Here is a 16,526-nt window from a genome sequence, read left to right on the forward strand (position 1 = left end):
CTGTAGCTGTGGGAAAAGGCACTTTCAAACCTTGTAAGTTAAATCAGACTCTATATCATTGTCTTGCCACACATATGCCCTCCACCTGTGCACAACCGTGTTACTCTGCTTGCATCCTTTCTCTGCAGATTGCCAGCTAAATGTCTCCCCTTGTTAAATATATATATATATATATAGCCACCTGTTCCTCCCACTTCCCCCCTATCACCCGTTGATTGAACCATAATGCTGGATCTGGTCTCTGGCACGCGTCTGCAGTTGTTTTTTTTTTGCACAAATTTTACTAAAACAAAGAAATAATAGCCTATTCCATTCTATCACTTAACTTCAGGTCTTCGAACATGTTTGACTTCACAGTACCATCTAGTGGTTTTCCAAAAAACTTATTAATTTTATCAACCCTTTGTTGTTACATCCCTATTTATTTACTTCTCCTCCTCTTACTTCCTCTTAGTTGAGATCCTTTCTGAAAAATCTTAGTTAAGCATCGAAAGAGCTTCCTGTAGATACTCACTTTTCACTACCGAAATTATCTGCATCTGTCTACCACGGTCTACAAGGAGACATGCGACTCTGTGTTCTGCTCATTTATTGCTTCCAAGGTAAGAGATACAGCTGAGAATCTCCCATTATAAATTAGTCTTATTACTCTGATGTGTGAAATGTACAAAAGGCTTGATGACTGGAGATGTACATTAGTAGTAGTATATGTTTGTGAATATATATATACACCACACTCTTATTGCAGCAGTAATTTTAGAAATACATATAATATGGACACACTGATGCCCATATGCCTGTTGTCCTATCCTCCATTCGTACTTTCTTTGCTCTCCTTTCCTGTGTTTCTTGTCCATGTTCTGAGTCTGGTTTTTGCCCCAGTATTTCTTCCTGTTTGTCCTGTCCCACCTCCCATGATTCCTTGCTCCTGTGCCTCTAGGTCCGCAGCTCCTTAGGGCACCTCATTTATATAAGTGACATCAGACTGATTGATGTCACTATGCTGACATCTGCTCACTCCCTCCCCAGTCGTTTCTATGCAGTAATAACTTTTCGGTGAAGTGCCCCACTCTGTCTTGCTCTAATGTGAGCGTTCGGCTGTCCTCCTCTAGAAATGGCACTGGTAGTTACCAACTGTCCTTCATTTTCAGCGACAGTCACATTTTATTTATTTATCTCTGAAGGGGTTCGTTAATTATTTTGCTCACCAATCTCTTACACTTCTGTTTATACTGTAGAGGGATAAAGTGATGTAATGTCTGCAGAGATCATGTACAATATATACTATAGACACACCTTCAAGAGGCAAATTGTTCATAGAAATTAAAATGATGCATTATGTCTGGTTCTGTACATTTTCTCAGCCATATGTAAGCCTGACAGACAAGATATCTGTTTCCTCTTTACACAGAATGAGGAGGGTATAAAACATTACAAACACTTCTCCTTTTTCATCTATTTTGCAAATATGATTGTGATAAAGTTTCCCGGATTATTTCTCTAGTGTCTTGTAGTTTCTCACAGGAAAGAGGAAAATTACTGTCCAATGTTTTCATTCTGACATCAAGACACAGGGGCTGATTTCACTGGTGAAGGGCTTTTCTTAATTTCCCTTAATACATGAAAAGGTTACCGCCGGTGATAACAATAAACTGCGTTGGTGGTAATAATTTGCAAGAGAAAGATTGTTTAAAAAGAATAGCAACAATGCCTGTTCTCTTATCGCCATCTCAGGTTGGTAATAACTGATTAAAATCAATTAAAAAACAATTATAATCTGTGAGTAATGCATTATTTTATGAATTAATGTTTTAAAACTTTTTTGATTTTTTTTTTATAAATAAAAGTTATCTATTTATTTACTTTTTTTATTTTATTGCTTTCCACATTAGTGGAACTGAAGCCCAAACCTTTCAGTAGTTACATTGATCATGCACACGGCAGCTATAAAGAGACCTATTAATAAACAAGTCCCTCAATTCCAATAGGCATCTAATTTTATTCTAAAGTGGAAGTTTTCTTCATCTGCTCATTTGTATGTAATTAACAAACAAGCCCCAGTTACTTACAAGATGCATGCCGCAGCCAAACTTAAAGGCACCGGTTAAGGAACTGTCAGTGGACAGTGTCAGAAATTAGAGCACTTTGCTGTGGTTGGCTGGGCAAATCATCATTCTGAACTTTGATCTGAAAACATCAGGAAATATTGGTAGTATTTGTTTGACTGTTTTAGGCATGGGGGACAAAGCGTATTTTAGTTTCCCGCTCCCACCGCCTAACTCCACCACTGTTTCCCTCTAGAGTATGTTTTTGTGTAAGAAATCTCCCTATTGTTATTTACATTGTTACAGCATCACTCTATTTTCCAAGTACCGATAGATGCAATGGCCATTGTAGACACTTTGTCCTCTTCCCAATAAGCTCAGATATGCATCTGTTACAGGTGTGGGTAGCCTAGAATCCTTTCTATGGTTGTCTTTGGCTTGGCAGTATTTCACACTGACTCAATAAAAGTTACCTTCAATATGTACCTTTCTGTTGGGTGGAGGGTCCAGACATTTGGGAAAATGGGAACATCCACTTCCCAATTCCTCCAGAATGTGCACAAGATGATCCTATGTAATGGTGGTATAGGCTCAGTGGCAGCTGCAGAGGTTCCTGTCTGCACTTGGATTTTCTCTGAGTGTAGGTGATGACAGTAACAGTGGGCCCCTGGGAGAAGTGAAGGAGCCACTGATAAGGTCATCAGGAAAAACTAATGTCTGTTGTGTACCTTTGCCAGCACTGCAGGATTGGTCGCTCCATCCACATAACCTCAGCAAACACAAAGGCAGTGGAATACATTAGTAGGTACAGGGGAAATTAGTAGTCAGAGTAGCTTCAATGTCAGAAAGAGGCTCACAGTTTGTCTCAAAATTTGGGAGAATGTTTTGTATTGAGAACATCATCTGACAGTTTTTCCAAACCCCAAAATCCCTAGAGATCCCTCCAGACGAGACATTTCATACTATTTCTTTAAAAACCCTAAATAACAAAACAAACCCCCAAAACATTAGGTTGGTTGGCCTTTTTTTTTCTTCAGAGGAGCATTGGACGCCACAATCTTCCTGAATGAGGTTGATAGAAGCCTTATATCACTACTTTGTGCTGTTCCATGGTCTACAGATCTTTGTTGTGTGGACAAATGGAAAACAAAGCTTGGGGAATTAGGGGGTAGGAATTTAAGTTATAAAGAGAAGAACTAAAAAACGAAAAAACCTGCGCTAAAACCAGGCCTAAAACAGCATTACCATAGCAGAAAATGGGACCAAGTTATCCCTCCTTGACATATCAAACACAAACAAAGAAATGTCCCAAATGCGCTCACAGTAATGAAAACACCAATGAGAATAAAGCCAAGAGATTGTAAGTACATATATCTGCTATATAGAAACCAAAAGGTAGCAATGATGCAAATAGATACTATTCCTAGGTAGGTATAATGTACCAATAAATTGATACAACAAATGTATAGTATGCACTTAAAATGCTACTGAAAATGCTGAGACTTATATAACAAATGGCAATGATACGTGATGAGTAATATTATTGTATGATATAGATATAAATTAACATTTTATAGTTATAACATCATCTAAGAGACATCACTCATCAGGTCAAAAGAGTGAAATGCTTGAAAAATGTCCAATATTGATAATACCAATAATAATAATAAAATCTATAAAAAATTAAAAAATGAAAAAAAGTCATAATGTAGTGGAATCCCAGAGATGTATAGTCCAGAAAATTTGGAAAGTCACAATTGTAAATGCTGATGGTTTCAAATATAAAAAATCCTGTTGTGTCTTGGGGACGATGATACCTCAAAAGAAACGTGTCAAAAAGAAAACAAATCAGATGCAAGTTTCAATGAAACCTAAAATATTGAACAATAGGATATTGTGATCCACTGATAACAGGGGTGTGGAAATGGGTGTGTTGAAAGACTAAAGAGAAAAGGCTAGATAGTATAATTTAGCAAAGAAGATATTTATTACAAAAACAATAGCATAAAAACAAGAACAAAAAGTGATAAACGTGGATTGTAAATTGCCTAAATGTAAAACTCAAAAGCTATGTTATCGATTTTTTAGCTTTTGAGTTTTACATTTAGGCAATTCACAATCCACGTTTATCAATCCCGTGGTCTGTGCTAACTCAGCCGCGAGCTATCAGAGTCATTGGCATTTATCTTTATGTAGATCTGTGCGATATTGGTCACTTTTTGTTCTTGTTTTTATGCTATTGTTTTTTTTTTGTATCTTCTTTGCTAAATTATACTATCCAGACTGTAGTGTTCAGAGAGAAAATGAATCATTGGTTGTAGACAAACTGTTTGAGAAGTTTGGAAGAAAAGGCGGAGCAGAGAAATGGAGCAGTAGTTGAAGAGTATTGTTAGGAACCCCTCTAGCTGGTACAGCACAACCCGGAGTCTGCTCTGCCAGTCAGGTGTTCACTGGAGCCCCTAGTGGTGGGGACAGACTTGGCCGCAGACTAGCAGAGGGTCGTGAAGTGCGTACCGACTAGGGAGAACCCGGGAAAGCGGAGTGAAGTCCAGGCAAGGGTCGAGGGCCGGCAGCAGACAGGGAATCCATTACACGGTCCGGGGTCATGGGTCACAAGCACTGTAGCTAGATCCAGATACAGGCAAGAAGGTCAGGGTCACAGGATACACAGGCAGGGTCAAAATCCAGGCAAGGGGTCATACACAGGCAATCAGTCCAAACAGGTTATCACTAATACTAAACAGGAGCAGGAGCAGGTTAGCTGACCGGCAGACTGGACGCTATAACCGGCAGGGAGGCTAAGCCCTCCCTGCCTAATATACAGACTTTGGCCAATCAGGGCTTAGCCCTGCAACACATCACAGCCCATGCCCCTGACATTAATTAGCCCGCAGGCTATCCTAGCGCATGCGCCCGGCTGCCTCACTTGCCGGGGCGCACCGCTTGTTACACCCGGCATCCGGCCGTTGCCTTGGCAACGGTCGGGCCCGAGAACCGGAAGTGACGCCCCGGTCGTCATGGAGATGGCCGGGACGTTCACTAGGAACAGCAAGTGAGTCGCGGCGGTGCCCGAGGCCTCCTGACAGTACCGCGGCTCCTGACAGTATCCCCCCCCTAAGGAGGGGTTAAGGAACCCCGACACCCAGGTTTTTTAGGGAATTTTTTGAAAAATTCTCTTAAAAGTTTTGTAGCATTAAGTTTTCTCCGCAGGACCCAGGACCGCTCTTCCAAGCCGCGATTCCTCCACTGTACCAGGAAGTGCACCTAGCCCTGCACGTTATTAGAATCGAGAATCTTCTGAATTATGTATTTTTGAGGCTTATTCCGATTCTGTACATGTGGACTTGGGAGCTGGGATTGACTTGGGTATAGCACAGGCTTAAGAGCAATGAAATGTGTTTGGTATCCTTAATGACCCAGGAATTTTCAATCTAAATGCCATGGCATTGATCTGCTTAACAATGAGAAACGGACTGATGAATTTAGGGCCCAATTTCCTGCAAGGCTGTCTGAGCCTAATATTTTGTGTAGAAAGCCACACTTTCTGGCCCACTTTAAGGGAGCAGGTGGTACGGTGGCGATCAGAAATTTTTTTCGCAGAAAATGAGGCCCGTCTTAAAGCAAATTGCACTTTTTTCCAAATGACCTGGATGTCAGCAGCTGTGGAACGAATCTCCGGAATACCAGCGGATCTGAGGGAATACAAGGAATTGGATCTGGGATGGAAACCAAAGTTGCAATAGAATGGCGAGATTTGCGTAGATGAATGATATGAATTGTTATAGGCAAATTCTGCCCAGGGCAATAAGGACGACCAGTTGTCGTGAAATTTGGAAGTGTAGCATCGTAAGAACTGCTCCAAGGACTGATTAACCCTTTCAGTCTGCCCATTAGACTGAGGGTGGTATACAGACGACAGGCTAATCTTGATTCCAAGCAGGGTACAAAAGGATTTCCAAAATTGTGCTATAAATTGTGACCCACGATCAGAAACAATGTCAACAGGAAGTCCATGGAGGCGGAATATGTGCTGGATGAACAGCACAGCTAGATTTCGAGCACTAGGGAGCCTGGTTAGTGGTATGAAGTGAGACATCTTGCTGAATCGATCTACTACAACCCATATGGTGTTATGTCCTGCAGAGAGTGGCAGATCGACTATAAAGTCCATGGACAAATGAGTCCAGGGTTTTGCAGGAACGGGCAATGGAATCAATTGACCTACCAGATGATTCCTGGGAACTTTATTCCTGGCACAACCCTTGCAAGAGAGAACATAACTCCTGACATCAGTAGGTAACGATGGCCACCATACAGTACGGGATAAGATTTCCAACGTTTTCCCGGATTCCGGGATGTCCAGCAGTCTTACTATTGTGAGCTTCTGCAAGAACCGCCTTCCTTAAATGAACCGGCACAAATAAACATCCGTCCGGGGTATTATCAGGGGCTATCCTTTGAAACCTTTGGAGTGTAATGCTCAGGTCTTTGGTCAGCCCAGCGTGGATTATGGAAGGGGGAATGATAGGTTCCGGATTCATAATTGGAACATGATTTGCCAGGAAGCTTCTGGACAGAGCATCTGCTCGGACATTCTTAGAACCTGGTCGGTAGGTGATTACAAAATCGAATCGAGTGAAAAATAGCGACTAACGGGCCTGTCTGGGGTTCAGACGTTTGGCCGACTGAATATATTGTAGGTTTTTATGATCCGTAATAACGGAAATCTGATGCGTAGCACCCTCCAGCCAATGACGCCACTCCTCAAAGGTCCACTTAATTGCCAATAGTTCTCGTTTCCCACATCATAGTTGGCTTCCGCCGAAGAGAATTTACGAGAAAAGTAGGCACATGGGTGCAGACGGTGAGTATGAGAGTCCTTTTGAGACAATATAGCACCAGCACCGACATCAGAGGCGTCAACCTCAAGAACAAATGTTTTTTTAGGATCTGGGTGTCTAAGGACCTGAGCGGATACAAAGGTCTTTTTCAAGCTTTCAAATGCAGCTATTGCTTGAGGCGAGCAATTAGTGGAATCCATTCCTTTGCGGGTCAGGGTGACAATAGGAGCCACAATATGACCAAAGCCACGAATGAACCTTCTATAATAATTGGCGAAGCCCAGGAACCTCTGCACCACTTTGAGATTATTTGGTTGCACCCAATCCAGGATAGCTTGGACCTTGGTTGGATCCATGGAGAACCTTTCCGAAGAAATTACGTAGCCTAGGAAGGATACCTTCTGCACCTCAAACTCGCACTTTTCTAATTTGGCATAAAGGTGGTGTTCTCGCAATTTCTGTAGGACCTGTGTGACGTGCCCCCGATGTATAGTTAATGACTTGGAATAGATGAGAATGTCGTCTAAATAGACGACCACGAAACAATCAAGGAACTCTCGTAGCACTTCGTTAATCAGATCTTGAAACACAGCAGGTGCATTACTGAGGCCAAACGGCATGACCAGATACTCGTAGTGGCCGGAGTGTGTATTGAATGCCGTCTTCCATTCATCTCCCTCTCTGATGCGGATGAGGTTGTATGCGCCACGGAGATCGATTTTGGTGAAAGCCGTGGCACCTCTTAACTGATCGAATAACACCGAGATGAGAGGGAGAGGATAGGTGTTCTTGACTGTAATTTGATTGAGACCCCGATAGTCAATGCAGGGCCGCAGTCCACCATCTTTTTTGACACAAAGAAGCATCCGGCACCTACAGGAGATTTAGATGGCCTGATGAACCGCTTCTCAATATTCTCCTCAATATAAGCTTGCATGGACTTGGTCTCGGGACCAGAGAGAGAATATAAGCGCCCCTTAGGTAACTTGGAACCAGGAATCAGCTCAATAGCACAGTCAAAGTCTCGATGAGGTGGTAAGGTGTCAGCAGCCTTTTTGGAGAACACATCCCAGTACTCATGATATTGTGCTGGAAGTTGCTCCGGAATAGACTTGATTACCCGCAGAGGCAGAGTCAAGCAGGACTGTGTACAATACGAGCTCCACTGGACAATTTCACCTTTTTCCAAATCCACGACAGGATTGTGACGGGAAAGCCACGGATGGCCCAGGATCAGCGGGACTGATGGACAGTCGATAAGGAAGAGGGTTATGGCCTCGGAATGGAGAGCTCCTATGTTCAGTTGTAGTGATGGAGTCTCGCAAACAATTTTACCTCCAGGCAATGGACTCCCATCTAGACCACAAACTGTAACTGCAGAACGAAGCTTCACCATAGGAATCCCAGCAGAATGGGCAAACCCGATGTCGAGGAAGTTGCCGGCCGCTCCACTATCAATGAAGGCAGATAGGGCCACGGAACTGGTACCGAAAGTAACTTGTGCAGAAATCAGGACAGCATTCTTTTGGGAAACGATTTGGAACCCCAAGTGGACTTTTCCCAGACATGCTCCCTTTTCAGGTTTGTATGGAGAAGAACAGGAAAAGTGGCCCTTATTGCCACAATAAAGATATAGGCCTTGTGACCGTCTCTTGTCTCTTTCCTCCGGATGGAGGTGAAACGCCCCTGACTGCATAGGCTTCTCAACATCCATGGAAGCTGAAATAATTGCAGACAAATAAGACGCCTCTTTCTCTGTCCTCCTCTCCTCGATCCTCCTGTTAATTTTAATGGCGAGTTGCATAAGGCTCTCCAACGAGGCGGGGGAAGGATACTACACAAGTGAATCCTTAATCTCCTCTGACAGTCCTAAGCGAAACTGGCTGCATAACGCTGGATCATTCCACTCACTGTCAGGCGACCATCTGCGGAATTCAGCGCAGTATTCTTCTGCCGAGTGCCGGCCTTGCTTTAAGCCCCGTAGATGAGCCTCAGCAGAGGCAACTCGATCTGGATCATCGTAAAGGACCCGTGGTCTGTGCTAACTCAGCCGCGAGCTATCAGAGTCATTGGCATTTATCTTTATGTAGATCTGTGCGATATTGGTCACTTTTTGTTCTTGTTTTTATGCCATTGGTTTTTTTTTTGTATCTTCTTTGCTAAATTATACTATCCAGACTGTAGTGTTCAGAGATAAAATGAATCATTGGTTGTAGACAAGCTGTTTGATAAGTTTGGAAGAAAAGGGGGAGCAGAGAAATGGAGCAGTAGTTGAAGAGATAAGTAGGGTCAAGAGATGACTTTGTTACACTCACCTTTCCCTGCTCCTGCGCCGCGATCACAGCTTCTCCTCTCTCTCTTCCGGGTTCGGCGCGGCAGTCACATGATCTCAGCGGGGCGGGGAATTCAAACCTGTGGCTATGTAAACTCCGCTCTGATGCCTGGGGAGCGTCAGAGCAACTTCCTCCATTCCTGACTCAGTTGTTTCAGTGTTGCTACTCCTGTGTACCAGACCTGCTTGTGCCTATCCCGGCTCTTCAACCCCAGCGTACCAGACCGAGGCTTTCTGACCAAGATTCTCTCTGCTATCCTTGTGTACTGAACCGGCTCTCCTGACCACGTATATCTCTGCTACTCCTGTCTACCGAACCCGGCTTTCCTGACCACGATATTGTCTAAACCCAGTTTACCCAGACCAGTGGACCGCGATCTGCGAGCCTCCGCAGCTAAGCCCATCCCGCCTTGCGGCGGTTTTTGGTGAACAGCAGGGGGTTCGTTAGACTCCGCACCACCGGCCAGCCAGCACTAATCTAGAGTAAGGCAAGTACTCCATATTTACATTACAATTACGTTACAGACTTCTTGAGAAACGGAGATATGAGCACATGCTTAAAGAGGTGAGATAAATGCCAGCAGGCATTAGGGGAAAGGGAGTGGTTGGGAATGAACAGCATCAAGGGAATAGGTTGAGAGAAAAGAGGAAGATAGGAGTGTGAAGACCTCAAACTCAGTTACAAAATAGAAAGTCGGTGAGGGTGGGTTGGGGTTGTTTTTAGTATATATATCACTGGACGCTGGGCTTGTAATTGATGAGTGTGTCTAGGTGGTTACTGTCTCACAGAGGTACAGGGACTCTGGGCCTGTGGTTTTAGGATTTTGCTGCAGTTTTCCATGGTACAGTGTATGTGGATGTAGTGATGTTTTGTTTATGTTGCCTTGTGGTTGCAATGTTTCTGGTATTGGATCGCTCTCGATTGTTTGGTAGGTTGTTGTAGATGCTGATGTTGGTTCAGCACAGAATTCTTTCTTTCTTTAGTTCAGCTCCTTCTGTTATTACAGTCTGGTGATGAGGGGGGGGAAGGTGCTTACCTTATGTTGTCTGCAGTGGTTTGCAAAATGCATGGTTGCTATGTCCTTAGAGTTCGGAGTTCCCAGCTGTTCAGAGTTGCATGCAGAATTTCTAGCTACATGTTAAAACTTACTTCTCACCAAACCCCACACTTTCTATGTGAAGTCTGGTGAACTCACACTTTTATTTGAATTGGGGGATATTTTGGGTACAAGAAATAAAATGTTGGACATAAAATGGAAAATTTTCGTTTCACGCCTGAAAACTTCAATTGTCATGCCATATTGAATCAACATCTGTCTTTTTAGAACTTACTATACCTCTGTGTCTCTAGGTGGCATTGTTAAATTATTAATAAAGTTAAAAAAAAAGTAGCTAAAAATGCAGGAAATTAGCAACTGACAGATGAGTACGATGTGTGTTTCTGCAGTATAAGAAGCAGCTTGAAAGTTGGTGCTGTTTGTTATAACACATTTATACTTTTGCACCAAGTGCATGCTTGGATTACTGTATTTTAATAATTATCTTGTTCTATATGCTGCTTATAATTTCTTATCCATGCAGAGTTAAAAGGTTAGGTTTTAATAGTTACATTCTAGAAAATATTTAATCATTCACATAAGTCCCTGTCCCATTGGAGCTTACAGTCTAAAAGCCCTACCACACATTTTTGGTAGCAGCCAATCCACTTTCCAGTATGGTGTTGAACTGTAGAAGGAAACCGGAGCACCTGGAGAAAACCCATACAAACTGTATACACATAGTACGCTGGTTGGAATTGAATCCATGACCCCATTACAGGAACACTAACCACTGTACAATCCATCCCTGAAGTATTTTGTCCTAAGTATTTAATGCATGATTATGTGTAAGAAAGTTTATTTTCAAAGATGAAGGGACAAAAAGACAGAAAGCAGAGTAACTTAGTACATTGGGTTTAAGATGAAATCAGTGGTTGAAGAGGAAATTTAGAAATGGCTGTATTGAAAATGACAAGTAACTGAAATTTGATAGTCTTTCAATGAAAGCACTATCAGAAGTGGCAGTATGGCATACCACATTATACAAGCCACCTGGTGAAATTTGATACTAGCATTGTTTTTAGCAGAAGTGGCACCAAATTGGAGCTTTATATATATATATATATATATATATATATATATATATATATATATATAATCATTTATTTATATAGTGCCACTAATTCCACAGCACTGTACAGAGAACTCATTCATATCAGTCCCTGCTCCATTGGAGCTTACAGTCTAAATTCCCTAATATAGACACACACTCACACACAGACAGACAAAGAGAGAGAGAGAGACTAGGATCAATTTTGATAGCAGCCAATTAACCTACCAGTATGATTTTGGAATGTGGGAGGAAACCGGAGCACCCGGAGGAAACCCACGCAAACACAGGGAGAACATACAAACTCCACACAGAAAAGGCCATGGTCGGGATTTGAACTCATGACCACAGCGCTGTGAGGCAGAAGTGCTAACCACTAGGCCACTGTGCTGCCCAATATATACACAAGAAATTATTTTTTGGGGAAACTCTTGTGAAATGTACCAATTGGGTCAAACTTTCCAAGGCAAGATTTATGGATAAGTGTTTTTTCCTTTCATGATGTTTTCAAAATAGGAATATCTTACCAAAAGATAATAAGAATAAGAATAAGATAAAAATTGGTAAAAAAAAATCACAGCAAAACTGAATGGGAAATGGACATGAGGGTACATACTCCTCTGTTCCTGAAGGAATTGATAATAATTGGGAAACATAGTAATACTTTAAGAGTTTCACTAAGGAAAAAAAAAGGTGTTAAATAAGAAATGGTTAAAATCATCACTTTTAAAAAAGAGAAAATTATGATCTTTGTCTCTTCAGCAGGAGCGTACTCTGACCCAGATAAAGCATACTGCATAGAACAGCAAGGCTCGATAATGGTGGAAGAAGGAGGAAATGTGACTCTTCCATGTACCTTCAGTTATCCTAAGTACTGGGACAGCTCCACAGTGGTGAAAGTGTACTGGAGACAGGGAAATTCCAGCCCCTGTGGAAACTATCCATTTATTTACCATTACACAGAAAACCAGACACATAATGACTACAGTGGACGGATCTTCATGGTGGGAAACCCAAAGGAACAGAGGACAGCGACTATCAGAATCCAGAACCTGAGGAGATCGGATGGTCCATTATTCTGCTGTCGGGTCGTGATAGAAAATAATGGAAGAAAAGAACAGTGGCAAAATCGTCATGGGACATTTATTCATTTTAAAAGTAAAACACATGATATCTTACAACTTTTGTCTGTATCACTGTGTAACCCTTCAGGTGGAGGAGCAGAGTCACATACCTCCCAACATGTTTGTCCCCAACAGCGGGAAGGGGGCATGACCTCATCTCGACAGGGATTTGGCCACACCTCCAGAGGGATGGTTAGTGCTGTAAAGCGCTAAGCTACCTTCCCCTAACATTCCCACCCACGGGACAATCATGACTCCAGGAGAAACAAAGGGAGACAGCTATAAAATGGGGACTGTCACACTGACATCGGGACATTTGGGAGGTCACTGTGTCACCCTGCATGGGGAGCGGCAGACTCATAGCTCCCTTCTATCTGAGTCACTTTGTCACCCTGCACTGGGAGGGACAGACTCATAGTTCCCTTCTGTCTGTGTCACTGTGTCACCCTGCAGGGGAAGGGGCAGACTCATAGCTCGCTTCTCTCTGTGTCACCGTGTAACCCTGCAGGGGGAGCGGCAGATTCATAGCTCCCTTCTGTCTGTTTCAATGTGTCACCCTGCAGGGGGAGGGACAGACTCATAGCTCCCTTCTGTCTGTGTCACTGTGTCACCCTGCAGGGGGAGGCTCAGACTCATAGCTCCCTTCTGTCTGTGTCACCCTGCTATAAAATGCTATAAAAGGGGGACTGTCACGCTGACATCGGGACATTTGGGAGGACACTGTGTCACCCTGCATGGGGAGGGGCAGACTCATAGCTACCTTCTGTAACATTTTTCTCTTCTCTCTGTAGATCAGTTCTCTGTAGAACAGCTGGATGTTGTCCCTGTTACAAAGGGAGAAGATGTAACTATACCATGTTATGTTCATTATAATCCTACGTCTTCTGATACTACAATGAAGGTCACCTGGAAGGTGGGAACGAGTGATCTGTGTTCTGAAAATAAGGATATAATTGGGACTTGGACAGAGGAGAACAAGTTTGATAAGTTTGGACAATGGTCAGTGGTGAATTTCCCTGAGGACCTCTCATTACAAGTAAGAAATGTGACATCATCTGACAGTAATCAGTACTGCTGTGAGGTGAGGACAAGAAGAGGTTCAGTCACTGGATCTGCATATGGAACAGAGATCGTAGTTGCAGGTAAGGGAATTTTAATTCTAGTAATGAATGAAGACTTGTAATGCAAGTTTTCTGTCATTGATAATCTAAATACATATAGTTTAAGTTACTGGGAATAAGTTCATATAACAGCAGAGGTAGTTTTTGAAACTACTGAGAGTGAGCACCATAATATGTTTTTTTAAGTGGCTCCTATGCAGATCTGGATCATTACAAGTTCTTTACACTAGATAACTGCGAGTAGGGCAGTTATGTAACTCCATAAAAATACACAAGGGTGCGCTAGTCTTCTCACTTCCCATCAAATATATTAAAATACATTCATTTTATATATAAATGCAGATATCTTGTAAATATATTCATAGACAGTATAAAAAAAGCTCTGCATATGACATAGAAAATCAACAGTACATTCTATAGTCCCAGAATTTATATTGGACTTATAGTATTATAGTCATGTGATATTAACAGTCCACTCTTGGTGAGGCAAAAACAATAAATAAGCATATAAATATATGCAATGTACGGAGATATTGGAAAAAGTTAGTATGACTTCTTGCATTTTTTTTGTGATATATTGCTCTTTGCAGTGTGGAATTACATCAACGAGATGTAGTCAGTCACAATATCCAGCCTATGGAATAGAAGATGAGTGTCACGTATGTTCCCTCATTGTAGTATGTTGAACTATTCCCCTGGTGCTATCGGTATGGCAAATAATCACTTCAAGTCAAACCACACTGTTGGAATCGATATAATAAAACTCTCCATTTTATGTGTAGATCTGATTAAGAAGTCCCGTACAGTTCATTAATGGCCAAAAGGACTTGATATAAGTTTGACAGAAACATAAACGGACCTCAGTCTGTATAGGTTAACTTGGAGATAATGAAAGAGTCACATGGTTTGCCGTGCGGCTGGACAGACCCTCCTGTGTGGAGCTGTCTCTTTCGTAGTGCCGTGTAAATGCAACACATCCAGAACTCCGTATAAGTTGTTCAGATCCCTGGGGATATCGTGGCATAAAATGGATATGCAAAGCTTTCAGTAAAAAACAGGCTTGACGCGTTTCTCGGCTATAGCCGTTTCATCAGAAGCTCAATGGATCTCAAGTATCCCGACAGTGTATATATACACACCCTCCTTCAGGTGTCTAATTGATCAATTGACTTCATTCAGTCCAGAATCACCTTACATGTGATTTAATTACAGTTTACACAATATGAAAGAGTACGCAGAAGTCCTTTAGCCTTGAAGATATAAATTAATCAGGTTATAAGGTGATTCTGGACTGAATGAAGTCAATTGAGGCCATGGTCGGGAATTGAACTCTTGACCCCAGTGCTGGGAGGCAGAAGTGCTAACCACTAAGCCACCATGTTGCCCATAATGATAGATATTTCCTTCTTGGATGCTGTGTTGAAGGTGTTTGTTGGTGTGACCATCCTGTAATAGTGAAAGACATCTGGCTATCTATGCAGTACAGCATGTACAGCAACAATAATTTTATAGTCCTTTTAAAGACACACACTATTTACACATTTTGATGTCCCAGAATTCTGGTGGCAGAAGCCAGATATCGCACTGTGCCCAGCTCTTGCTCATTAGCAATATGAATAAACCAGTAACAGAATGCAAAAATGTCTTCTTGTTGAACAGTGAATATCCTAAATGTGACAATAAAACTGTCACCAGATTGATATGATGACATCCTCTATAGGAACCCTAACATCTAGTCACCATGATAGGGAAGTCACTGAAGTGTCTGAGAAGCTGCTATGTACAGAATGAGTGTAAGTAGCTTTATGTAATTACCCAACACATTCATAGATATAAACGAGGTTGAGTCACATGACATGTTTAGAGTTGCAGTAGACGTGAGTAGAGTGAGTTAGGGACGGGTTACTTTATTTGTTTCTTTTATATATGTATGAAATTGTCCATCGCTTCTTTAAAGTCTTATTTATTGTCTGAGCTAAGTAAATAACAGCATCTTATAGAAAGTATGCAGTGATATAATAAATGTCTTACCGTCTTACAAATCTCTTTGAAGCTCTTACAATGAATTCGTTACTGATAATTATGGTTTTATTTTCTGTAATCAACGTCTCACACTATCTTTACAGCCTCTAGCATTGATCTCAAATGCAAAACCAATCAGTCGACTCTGAATGATCATTAGTGAAAATCATAATTTGTAATTATTCCATGTCTCACACTACTTTTCAGCCTCTAAGAATGACCCTGAATTCATAATCCCTCAGTCTGAGGTCTCAGTTGAATTAGAAGACTCTGTCACCATCAGCTGCTCGTATTCCATCCCAACAGACAAAGACCCTATGTGGACTGGAATTTACTGGAGAGTTGGCAGCCCAAGTGATGTTTTTGCCTACCACCCCTCCAAAGAGTTGGTTCATCCCAGTTTCAAAAGAAGAACGGAGCTGAGAGGACTGGCTGATCTCCATATAAAGGGGGTTCGAGAAACGGACTATGCTACATATTACTGCTTCGTGGTGCTCAAATTCTGTGTTGGTTCTAACATTGTCAGCTCAGAGATCCAATATGGACGTCAGATAACATTAAAAACAGGTAAAACCAAAACACATTATTTACAGATATAGTTACATAGTCCCAATGTGTTATACACAGCTATCTTTTACACCAGTGCAACTCAACAGTCTGCCCAGCAGACATCAAGGAGCCTTCCTTCTCTCAGTACTCCGCAGTATCCTCCATGAAGTAAAAATGTGCCTTGCTGTGTGGAGAGGCAGAAGTATCTTGATGTGGTGCACTGTGCAAAGTGTAAAGGTCACACCAAAGTGTAAAGGTCACACCAAAATCCAGCTTCCGACCCCTTTGTACCAAAACAATGTCACTAAAATTAGGTGCTCTATATATCGCCTATTTGCAGTAAT

General features: G+C 42.0%; 1 protein-coding gene across 1 annotated transcript; it reads left to right on the forward strand.

The window, feature by feature from the left end:
• Positions 1 to 496: 496 nt before the first annotated feature.
• On the forward strand, positions 497 to 16,232 carry LOC142150581 (sialic acid-binding Ig-like lectin 12). Its single transcript, XM_075205781.1, has 4 exons — positions 497 to 602; positions 12,132 to 12,524; positions 13,282 to 13,632; positions 15,841 to 16,232. Exons 1-4 carry the CDS (start codon positions 566 to 568, stop codon positions 16,230 to 16,232), a joined length of 1,173 nt encoding a protein of 390 aa, XP_075061882.1. The 5' UTR covers positions 497 to 565.
• Positions 16,233 to 16,526: the final 294 nt, after the last annotated feature.

This window comes from Mixophyes fleayi, chromosome 4, assembly GCF_038048845.1.
Source record: "Mixophyes fleayi isolate aMixFle1 chromosome 4, aMixFle1.hap1, whole genome shotgun sequence".
NCBI classification, from domain to species: domain Eukaryota; kingdom Metazoa; phylum Chordata; class Amphibia; order Anura; family Limnodynastidae; genus Mixophyes; species Mixophyes fleayi.

Coding starts and splice junctions, on each gene's coding strand:
- LOC142150581 (XM_075205781.1), top strand. CDS start 566: ATGCGACTCTGTGTTCTGCTCATTTATTGCTTCCAAG. Junction 12,525..13,281: donor GACATTTATTCATTTTAAAA/GTAAAACACATG, acceptor TTCTCTCTGTAG/ATCAGTTCTCTGTAGAACAG. Junction 13,633..15,840: donor AACAGAGATCGTAGTTGCAG/GTAAGGGAATTT, acceptor ACTACTTTTCAG/CCTCTAAGAATGACCCTGAA.